Source organism: Neodiprion lecontei, chromosome 1 (genome assembly GCF_021901455.1).
Source record: "Neodiprion lecontei isolate iyNeoLeco1 chromosome 1, iyNeoLeco1.1, whole genome shotgun sequence".
NCBI classification, from domain to species: Eukaryota; Metazoa; Arthropoda; class Insecta; order Hymenoptera; family Diprionidae; genus Neodiprion; species Neodiprion lecontei.
In genome coordinates, this window is record NC_060260.1 from 1704274 (window position 1) to 1715521 (window position 11248).

The window sequence follows — 11248 nt, forward strand, 5'->3', positions numbered from 1 at the left end:
TCGCCAAAAATACAAAGGGGTTAACCTTCCTTTTTTTTTGACCAAAAAATTTTTGGTCTCAGATTCGATTCTAATGACCCTCACCTGACTAATTGGACCACCAGGAACTCAGAAAACACAGCAAAAAGAGCGTGGGATCAACAGGAGAATAGTTACGAAGGAAAAAGCACCTGCTGAAAAATGTCGAAAATTCAGGTTTTCGTTTTTCGGCTGTAACTTTCGATGCGTCGATCGCAGCGTATTGGGACTGCGCCCAATCGATTTCTCTCGCAAAATTACGTCGGAATAGTGCCACAATTAATTTATTCCAGCACTTTTGAAAATCGCGAAAATTTTCGCCAAAAATACAAAGGGGTTAACCTTCCTTTTTTTTTGACCAAAAAATTTTTGGTCTCAGATTCGATTCTAATGACCCTCACCTGACTAATTGGACCACCAGGAACTCAGAAAACACAGCAAAAAGAGCGTGGGATCAACAGGAGAATAGTTACGAAGGAAAAAGCACCTGCTGAAAAATGTCGAAAATTCAGGTTTTCGTTTTTCGGCTGTAACTTTCGATGCGTCGATCGCAGCGTATTGGGACTGCGCCCAATCGATTTCTCTCGCAAAATTACGTCGGAATAGTGCCACAATTAATTTATTCCGGCACTTTTGAAAATCGCGAAAATTTTCGCCAAAAATACAAAGGGGTTAACCTTCCTTTTTTTTTGACCAAAAAATTTTTCGTCTCAGAATTGATTCGTATGACTCTTTCCCGACCAATTGGACCCTAAGGAACTCAGAAAACGCAGCAAAAGGAGCGTGGGATCAACGGGAGAGAAGATACGAGGAAAAAAGCACCTGCTGAAAAATGTCGAAAATTCAGGTTTTCGTTTTTCGGCTGTAACTTTCGATGCGTCGATCGCAGCGTATTGGGACTGCGCCCAATCGATTTCTCTCGCAAAATTACGTCGGAATAGTGCCACAATTAATTTATTCCGGCACTTTTGAAAATCGCGAAAATTTTCGCCAAAAATACAAAGGGGTTAACCTTCCTTTTTATTTGACCAAAAAATTTTTGGTCTCAGATTCGATTCTAATGACCCTCAACTGACTAATTGGACCACCAGGAACTCAGAAAACACAGCAAAAAGAGCGTGGGATCAACAGGAGAATAGTTACGAAGGAAAAAGCACCTGCTGAAAAATGTCGAAAATTCAGGTTTTCGTTTTTCGGCTGTAACTTTCGATGCGTCGATCGCAGCGTATTGGGACTGCGCCCAATCGATTTCTCTCGCAAAATTACGTCGGAATTGTGCCACAATTAATTTATTCCAGCACTTTTGAAAATCGCGAAAATTTTCGCCAAAAATACAAAGGGGTTAAGCTTCCTTTTTTTTGACGGAAAAATTTTTGGTCTCAGATTCGATTCTAATGACCCTCACCTGACCAGTTGGACCACCGGGAACTCAGAAAACACAGCGAAAAGAGCGTGGGATCAACAGGAGAATAGTTACGAAGGAAAAAGCACCCGCTGAAAAATGTCGAAAATTAAGGTTTTCGTTTTTTGGCTGTAACTTTCGATGCGTCGATCGCAGCGTAATGGGACTGCGCCCAATCGATTTCTCTCGCAAAATTGCGTCGGAATAGTGTCACGATTAATTTATTCCGGCACTTTTGAAAATCGCGAAAATTTTCGCCAAAAATACAAAGGGGTTAACCTTCCCCTTTTTTTGACCAAAAAATTTTTGGTCTCAGATTCGATTCTAATGACCCTCACCTGACTAATTGGACCACCAGGAACTCAGAAAACACAGCAAAAAGAGCGTGGGATCAACAGGAGAATAGTTACGAAGGAAAAAGCACCTGCTGAAAAATGTCGAAAATTCAGGTTTTCGTTTTTCGGCTGTAACTTTCGATGCGTCGATCGCAGCGTATTGGGACTGCGCCCAATCGATTTCTCTCGCAAAATTACGTCGGAATAGTGCCACAATTAATTTATTCCAGCACTTTTGAAAATCGCGAAAATTTTCGCCAAAAATACAAAGGGGTTAACCTTCCTTTTTTTTTGACCAAAAAATTTTTTGTCTCAGAATTGATTCGTATGACTCTTTCCCGACCAATTGGACCCTAAGGAACTCAGAAAACGCAGCGAAAAGAGCGTGGGATCAACAGGAGAATAGTTACGAAGGAAAAAGCACCCGCTGAAAAATGTCGAAAATTCAGGTTTTCGTTTTTTGGCTGTAACTTTCGATGCGTCGATCGCAGCGTAATGGGACTGCGCCCAATCGATTTCTCTCGCAAAATTACGTCGGAATAGTGCCAGAAAGAATTTATTCCTGCACTTTTCAAAATCCGAAAATTTTCGCCAAAAATGCAAAGGGGTTAGCCTTACTTTTTTTTCATTTTTCGACCAAAAAATTTTTGGTCTCAGATTCGATTCTAATGACCCTTACCTGACCAATTGGACCACCGGGAACCCAGAAAACACAGCGAAAAGAGCGTGGGATCAACAGGAGAATAGTTACGAAGGAAAAAGCACCTGCTGAAAAATGTCGAAAATTCAGGTTTTCGTTTTTTGGCTGTAACTTTCGATGCGTCGATTGCAGCGTATTGGGACTGCGCCCAATCGATTTCTCTCGCGAAATTACGTCGGAATAGTGCCACAATTAATTTATTCCGGCACTTTTGAAAATCGCGAAAATTTTCGCCAAAAATACAAAGGGGTTAACCTTCCTTTTTTTTTGACCAAAAAATTTTTCGTCTCGGAATTGATTCGTATGACTCTTTCCCGACCAATTGGACCCCAAGGAACTCAGAAAACGCAGCAAAAGGAGCGTGGGATCAACGGGAGAGAAGATACGAGGAAAAAAGCACCTGCCGGAAAATGTCGAAAATTCAGGTTTTCGTTTTTCGGCTGTAACTTTCGATGCGTCGATCGCAGCGTATTGGGACTGCGCCCAATCGATTTCTCTCGCAAAATAACGTCGGAATAGTGCCACAATTAATTTATTCCGGCACTTTTGAAAATCGCGAAAATTTTCGCCAAAAATACAAAGGGGTTAACCAACCTTTTTTTTTGACCAAAAAATTTTTGGTCTCAGATTCGATTCTAATGACCCTCACCTGACTAATTGGACCACCAGGAACTCAGAAAACGCAGCAAAAGGAGCGTGGGATCAACGGGAGAGAAGATACGAGGAAAAAAGCACCTGCTGAAAAATGTCGAAAATTCAGATTTTCGTTTTTCGGCTGTAACTTTCGATGCGTCGATCGCAGCGTATTGGGACTGCGCCCAATCGATTTCTCTCGCAAAATTACGTCGGAATAGTGCCACAATTAATTCATTCCGGCACTTTTGAAAATCGCGAAAATTTTCGCCAAAAATCCAAAGGGGTTAACCTTCCTTTTTTTTTGACCAAAAAAATTTTGGTCTCAGAATTGATTCGTATGACTCTTTCCCGACCAATTGGACCCCAAGGAACTCAGAAAACGCAGCAAAAGGAGCGTGGGATCAACGGGAGAGAAGATACGAGGAAAAAAGCACCTGCCGGAAAATGTCGAAAATTCAGGTTTTCGTTTTTCGGCTGTAACTTCCGATGCGTCGATCGCAGCGTATTGGGACTGCGCCCAATCGATTTCTCTCGCAAAATTACGTCGGAATAGTGCCACAATTAATTTATTCCAGCACTTTTGAAAATCGCGAAAATTTTCGCCAAAAATACAAAGGGGTTAACCTTCCTTTTTTTTTGACCAAAAAATTTTTGGTCTCAGATTCGATTCTAATGACCCTCACCTGACTAATTGGACCACCAGGAACTCAGAAAACACAGCAAAAAGAGCGTGGGATCAACAGGAGAATAGTTACGAAGGAAAAAGCACCTGCTGAAAAATGTCGAAAATTCAGGTTTTCGTTTTTCGGCTGTAACTTTCGATGCGTCGATCGCAGCGTATTGGGACTGCGCCCAATCGATTTCTCTCGCAAAATTACGTCGGAATAGTGCCACAATTAATTTATTCCGGCACTTTTGAAAATCGCGAAAATTTTCGCCAAAAATACAAATACCTTCCTTTTTTTTTGACCAAAAAAATTTTGGTCTCAGAATTGATTCGTATGACTCTTTCCCGACCAATTGGACCCCAAGGAACTCAGAAAACGCAGCAAAAGGAGCGTGGGATCAACGGGAGAGAAGATACGAGGATAAAAGCACCTGCTGAAAAATGTCGAAACTTCAGGTTTTCGTTTTTCGGCTGTAACTTTCGATGCGTCGATCGCAGCGTATTGGGACTGCGCCCAATCGATTTCTCTCGCAAAATTACGTCGGAATAGTGCCAGAAAGAATTTATTCCTGCACTTTTCAAAATCCGAAAATTTTCGCCAAAAATGCAAAGGGGTTAGCCTTACTTTTTTTTCATTTTTCGACCAAAAAATTTTTGGTCTCAGATTCGATTCTAATGACCCTTACCCGACCAATTGGACCACCAGGAACTCAGAAAACACAGCAAAAAGAGCGTGGGATCAACAGGAGAATAGTTACGAAGGAAAAAGCACCTGCTGAAAAATGTCGAAAACACAGGTTCTCGTTTTTTGGCTCTAACTTTTGATGCGTTGATTGCAGCGTATTGGGACTGCACCCAATCGATTTCTCTCGCAAAATTACGTCGGAATAGTGCCAGCAGGAATTTATTCCTGCACTTTTCAAAATCCGAAAATTTTCGCCAAAAATGCAAAGGGGTTAGCCTTACTTTGTTTTCATTTTTCGACCAAAAAATTTTTGGTCTCAGATTCGATTCTAATGACCCTCACCTGACTAATTGGACCACCAGGAACTCAGAAAACACAGCAAAAAGAGCGTGGGATCAACACGAGAGAAGTTACGAAGGAAAAAGCCCCTGCTGAAAAATGTCGAAAACTCAGGTTTTCGTTTTTTGGCTCTAACTTTTGATGCGTTGATCGCAGCGTATTGGGACTGCGCCCAATCGATTTCTCTCGCAAAATTACGTCGGATTAGTGCCAGAAAGAATTTATTCCCGCACTTTCCAAAATCGCGAAAATTTTCGCCAAAAATGCAAAGGGGTTACCGCAAGAAAATACCAAGAAAATTGAAGAACCTGCGGTCGTCACTTCAGATCGACCGACAAAATCAGCGCGTTTAATCTCGCGCAATCTGACGTTTATTACGTCAAGTGTTGGATGACGCTATGATGGTTGCCATATCAACTGTTACCGACACGTAACACTCACATACCTAGTTTCCCATAAGTACGGATAGGACTTACAAGGTTTATAAATTCAATTACAACCATTGGTATCATTTATGAAATTTAATCACACAATGTAATTCTTTATATACAGGAGCTACAAATAAAGTGAAAGCAAATCGCTTATTGATTGCACAAAAAATACGTGTTTAACATGAAGTACGCCAATGAAAGAAATAGGAATAGGTACAAAATACAGGTGTTTCACGAAATAAAATACGACATGATATTAATAGAAACAAGTAATGAGATAGTTGGGCGGCCATTCCAAAACGTTAGTGAATTGCGGAAGAATTCAGGAAATACTGGAAACTCGTACTGTCCAGATGTTGTATTAAACTGGTTGACAAATATCTTCGTCAGTTGAATATAATATATGTTGTTTTCATCCAGATTCTCGTCTCAAACGCCAAATAGCGTCGCAGCATTTTTTCTATTCCGTATCGAAATCTGAAACGTAAGCGAAATCCGATTGAAATTATTCACGGGTCTACGGCGTACTGTAACTTATGGCTTTCAAGAAACGATTCATAAAACCAAAGAAAACATAAACATATTGTAACATATATTCTGTGAAAGAAACATTGCGGGAATTATCTTTAATCGATGCAAAACCGAAGATGACTTAGAAACTTTCGAATTATTCGCCACACTAATCACAGATTATAAAAATAATAGGCAAAATTTTTCTTAACCGTACAGAACACAATAAAGTTGTTATTCATAGTGGAATTTGATTGTGGACAAAGAGCTTGGTTTTGTTCTTCTATTTTTCTACTGAACTCACCGTGTTTAGAACATTTCAATTCGGTTGAAACAGGCGTAATATCTAGACTCTTGCAGTTTCGGCTTTCCATGTCAAGCGTTGCGAAAGTCGTGGCTTCATATCTTCGCCCATCTTCCGGAGACTGGGATCTGAGAGGCCCTGTATCATTCGAATTTGGCGAATCTTATATTCGATGTTAATATTGTTCTAAATTCTATGCAATCTACCATTTCTTCTCAATCGGGCAAACCACCTTTTTTAGGTTTAATAAAAACAGGTTCGGCTGGAGAAGTTGATGGAGTTCGGCACGGTCTTTCTTGGTCACTTTTACTGGAAACAGGGAGCGTGATTCCACAGGCTGGATTGCCGTTGAGCTGCACCTAAAACCAATCGTAATAAAATAGTAGAAGTTCATCGTCTACGGCACTATTCAATTTCTATCGAGGAAACGAGTTTGTATTGTTGTTCGTAGTCCATACCTTACGCATTCCCGACTCTATTAGCTTAGCTACGATAACGTCGTCCTCTTCGGAAAGCGTCAGACTGTCGATAGCCAAAATATCCGAGCGCCCAGCTGTAATCAATATTTCAACATTTTTTGGTATTAGTTGAATGATGTAAATGGAACAGCAAAATCGAAAGAATGTAAAAGTTGAAAAATAAGACCATTTACTTCGATTCACATCCATTGATGGAATAAAACACGTTTTGAAGTAGCTTAGTTACCAAATTTAAAGTTTCCTTTCTCAAAACATTACGCACCGTTACTCTCCATGATCCTGGGCTCGCAGCTCTTTTCCACGATTCCGGGCGAGCTCAGCATAGACAATACCGAAAGATTAGAATGCGAACCAGCCGGAGATATGTTGGCAGGAGTATCTTCTGTGCAGTATATATGAATGCTGTCTGGAATCGCTGTGTCATCAGGTCTACCTTTAAGACCCTTCAACGTCTGTCTGTGGTTACCAGGAAACGTTGTTAAGCCACCGTCCAAATGATTCAGTGCAGAACTTGTCTGATACCTCGTCAGATTGCTGACCGGTTGAATGGGAGGCTTCGTCATACTGCTTCTTCTTAGAGATTGTTTGTGTCTGAGAATTAATGTTATTGTTCCTCAAATGCAGTTAAATTAATTCGAGATACTCTGTTCAGTAAAAATAGTTACTCACATGCTTTGTATCCCAACGTTTATGCAAGCGGCCAACATTTCTTCACCATCACTATCTACGTCGCTGATTTTGAGAGAATCTTCAGCCTCCACGGAGTTTGCGATCTCAGGCTTTAATATTGTTTTGGGGTCCTCTTGTCGATTACTGGAAAGAAAGATTATCATGCAGTGGACATGAATTGAATGATTTTGTATTTAGCCCTAATTGATTGGTGAAAGCAGGCACTTACATCGCTCTTTGTATTCCAATATTAATACAGGCAGCCAGCATGCCTTCGTCGTCGTCATGTTCATCGCTGATTTCCCCCACATCAACCACTTCAGCTACACTTGCAATGTCCGAGGATTCGGAGCCTTTTTGGTCTTCTTTGCGATTCCTGAAGAGTGAGCGATAGTTGGAAGATTATAGAGAAATTACAATATTTTCTGAAAGAAGGTATGGAACTTCATTTTTTAGCAAAAAAAGTACTGACGATTCATTTTAAAGTAAAAAAGGAAGACAAAAAGGCAAGATCTACCGTTTAATCAATAAAAGTGTACCGGAATGTGGAATGCATTCCTATGCTGATACATGCAGCCAGCATATCGTCATCTTCATCCCCATCTGTTTCTTGATCTGTGTCCACGGTCTCAACTATATCTGCTATCTCGTCGCTATTTACCGACGGTTTTTGCTCGTCTTTACGGTTTCTACGTGCATAATATGAAAACGATACAATTTTGCAAACTGATTCACAATAAGAAAACAGAAAAATTCATAAATAGAATAATAAACATATAAGAAAATCATGAAACTCACATTATGCTTTGCATCCCGATGTTTATGCAGGCATCCAGCATTCCTTCGTCATCCTCTCCTTCACTGACTTCGTCGATCTCTGCGATCTTTATTGTGTCTTGATGTTCAAGCCGTGTAGGTGAGGTTTCTTCCCTTTCTTCTGGAATTGCTTCTCCCAATTTTTCCCTATTCTCTTTGAACTTCGAATCATTAGCGATTTTAGGCTCGTCGTCAATTGTCAGCGAACTGAGACTTGTTGCAGCTGAGAAATCTATTGGAGTAGACTCCTCCTTAAACGCTGCAATATCGTCTTCAAAAACGCTACGCTTTGTCGCGTTCGATCTGCCATTCGCTGAAATGAGTTTTCTTTTCAGAAGCCTGATGCCATATATGCTCTGTTAACAAAAATAATTTGAAAATAGATTTTACCTTTATGCTCACACAAACGATGCGCAGGTAATTTAGAAGTTTCGTCTTGAGACCTGTTGGTGAATTCAGGTTGGGATTTGTTGTGACGAGGACTCGGTGGTACCGTTTGTGTCGGCGAATCAGGTAACTCACTAGGAGAAACAATTCCGCTCGTGCGCCAGCTACTTGGATTAAAATTAATTCATATGTATATAATATACGTTCTTTGGCTGAATAGAAAAGAATTAATTTTATGGCATAACTTTTGACTACCTAAAATCGCTGACAACCGAGCTGCGATCGTCGTGGATAGAATGCTGTTCAAACCCACCCAGAGAACCAAGAGAACTGGTCCGAGAAAACATGAGAGGCGTTTCTTCGGCGTAATGATCCTCTCCCCCAAATGTAACCATCTTTCCTGTAATTTAAAGCTCACATCAAGCGCAAGAATGCACGGGACTAATAATAAAACATTTTTTGAGGTCAGTTCAGCAAAAAATTAGTCAAACCAGTCTTTAAAGGCAAACCTTCTTTATCCACAACTTCTTCACAATATTTATCAGACTTTTCTGGAGATACTTGGTCAGAGCTGCGTTCAGAAACGTTTTTTCGACTTTCGGATTCATTATTAGCGACGATTTGACCGTTTGATTCTTCTGGACTGGGTTCGAAGGTAGATTCGTTATCCTTTGAATTGTTTTCGACGATTTTCATTGGGTTTTTCTTGGAAACATCCGTGTCCTTTGAATCATCAACACGCAAGTCTGACATCGATGTCGCAGTCGAGAAGTTGAAAGGTGTTTCGTAAGGGGTTCCTTCTGTGCAGTAAGTCTTTATCGTATCTTCTGGTACAAAAGCTTGCTCATTTTCAGCAAAGTATCCTGAATTCTGTTTCTCCTCTTCATCTGTATCATCCTCTGCATATCGCAAACTGTAGTCGGTCGGTTGGTCTAAATCCGTTTCTGCATAAACGCCAAAGACATCCGGCTTTGAGCTTGAGTCTGAATTTTCTTTTTTCGGTATTCTTATAGTTTCAGTCTCATCGGCGACATCACTCGGCTGTAGCATAGAGTTTTTCTCTGAATACCTTGTCGAGTATTTTATCGGCTGAACCTGTTCATCATTTTGTGGACTGTTCTGGTGTAGGGTACATGTCGGCTCTGAAAATCGTTTACCATAATCAACTGTGCCTTGGACTTTACCATCGTTGGACACATCATCTTGATTTAATGAATTGTTTTCATAGTATTTCATGCTGTAATCGATGGGTTGATTATTTGAATTGCAGGGAATTTTATTCTGGACTACAGGGTTTGGTTCCGAATATTTTTGACTGTAATCGACTGGCTGGTCGTTTACATCTTCTGTAAAACCAAGCATATCCATTTGTTGAAGCAATAAAAATCGAATAATATAGTATAGAGTAACGTTTAAGGTCTCTTAAAATACAACCATAACAGAGTCTTGAAAGCAATTAATCTACAAAGACGGTTGCAAGTTTTAATCTTCAGCAGTTTTTTTTTTTTACTGCCCTGAGTTGCCAGGAATGATATTAGCAGGATGCTGCTTACCAGGTGGGGAATGCTCAGTCTCAGGGATTGATCTAAGCATTTGACAATAATCTTTCAATTGTTCCAAAAGATTGTAGATCCTAGTTTCTGGCTGCTCTGTACTTCTGTCAGCTGTGGCTTGTATTATGTTGTGAAATACTTGGGACGTTATTTCTTTAGCTTCTGTATCATGACCGCGTGCATTTATGAGTTTGATCAACAGCGGCAAGCAACCTATAGTTGAAAGAAACATAGAAATTCATTCAACAGATGATTCAACAAATTTCAATCCGATTAATTGAATTGTTCAATGCATTCAAATAATTTGGCGAAACATTTTTTAGCAGACAAGGAAAAGAGAATTGCAAAGAAAGCATGAATGCTAAACAAAAGATGTAAGAATCTAATCTTAAATGGAACTTGAAATGCAAACCAACCAGACTGCTTCATTGCCAAGCAGATATCTATGGCACTGCTCATCGAAAGAAGAAAGGCGTTTATGTCCTTGCATCCTTCGATACCCCTCAACATTTCTAACAAATCATATACCTCATCCATCTTCCCATTCATCTTCTTTCGCTCCTGGATTTTCTCTGAAGGGAGAAAAACGATCAAACATGTAGTAATCGATAAGTTGAATATTAAATCCAGTCACAGTAAATTACAGTTAAAAATGACCCCGCAAAAAAACAATATATTTATTGAAAAACAGTTCAAATTTCCACCACAGGTTGAATGAACCGTGGAAGCGAGAGACATAACCTGAACCTGTGCATCGGCATCAAACTTCCCTGTACGTTTTCTCACCCATTCTATCGCTCAAAGTAATCCAAACATCATTAATCTCCATACAATCAGACACTAAATTTTGCCTCGATTGGTTTGCACGTTATGTGTTCTTCAACCCCGAAATTATACAAGATTCGAGACGCTATTTGACAGATGAGATGTATTCTCTTATTCGAGCAGTCAGAGCTGGCTTGGTTACCGGCCAATCATACGACAAGGATGATTGGCAAGAACCAATGAGAAGCCGCAGCTCTGCCGTGACTGAATCGAGAATAGCCAGTTTCCTTTTTGCACGTAGCAAGTAATGCCGCCGAATAACACTCTTCTGCTTGTAGTTTGGCTTTGACTGACTCTTCGTTAGTATTTCATGCATGTCGTGTAGTCGGGATTTATTTCAAATAATTACGTGCCTCTGGCCTCGATCCCTTCATCCTCTTTGAGCTTTGGCTCCATGACATCTTCCTCGGCTCAGAACTAGCTTACACCTTACCAGCTACTAGCAGCCGATCAAGGATCGCCTGTCGACAACATCTCGCGAGTCAGCCGCTA

The 11248-nt window shown here is 40.3% G+C and overlaps 1 protein-coding gene across 10 annotated transcripts; it reads right to left on the minus strand.

Moving 5' to 3' along the window:
* Positions 1-5290: 5290 nt before the first annotated feature.
* On the minus strand, positions 5291-11248 carry LOC107227361 (adenomatous polyposis coli protein). Of its 10 annotated transcripts, none has more exons than XM_046737850.1 (15): positions 11110-11248; positions 10348-10503; positions 9932-10144; positions 8888-9520; positions 8634-8778; positions 8382-8545; positions 7974-8304; positions 7715-7864; positions 7405-7551; positions 7176-7319; positions 6769-7097; positions 6486-6580; positions 6260-6386; positions 6028-6189; positions 5291-5690 (listed from the first exon to the last, which is right to left on the minus strand). In XM_046737850.1, exons 1-15 carry the CDS (start codon positions 11150-11152, stop codon positions 5674-5676), a joined length of 2856 nt encoding a protein of 951 aa, XP_046593806.1. In that variant the 5' UTR covers positions 11153-11248; the 3' UTR covers positions 5291-5673. The 10 variants fall into 10 exon arrangements, with proteins under 10 accessions (XP_046593806.1, XP_046593776.1, XP_046593784.1 ...); XM_046737820.1 differs by having other exon boundaries at positions 8382-8542; positions 8888-9724; XM_046737828.1 differs by having other exon boundaries at positions 6769-7076; positions 8888-9724.

Excerpts from the sequence above, each read along its gene's own strand:
- LOC107227361 (XM_046737803.1), bottom strand. The coding sequence starts at position 11,152 with ATGGAGCCAAAGCTCAAAGAGGATGAAGGGATCGAGGCCAGAG. Across the intron at positions 10,504-11,109 it reads TGAAGGGATCGAGGCCAGAG|AGAAAATCCAGGAGCGAAAG; the intron begins GCACGTAATTAT and ends TTCTCCCTTCAG. Across the intron at positions 6,387-6,485 it reads TAGAGTCGGGAATGCGTAAG|GTGCAGCTCAACGGCAATCC; the intron begins GTATGGACTACG and ends GATTGGTTTTAG.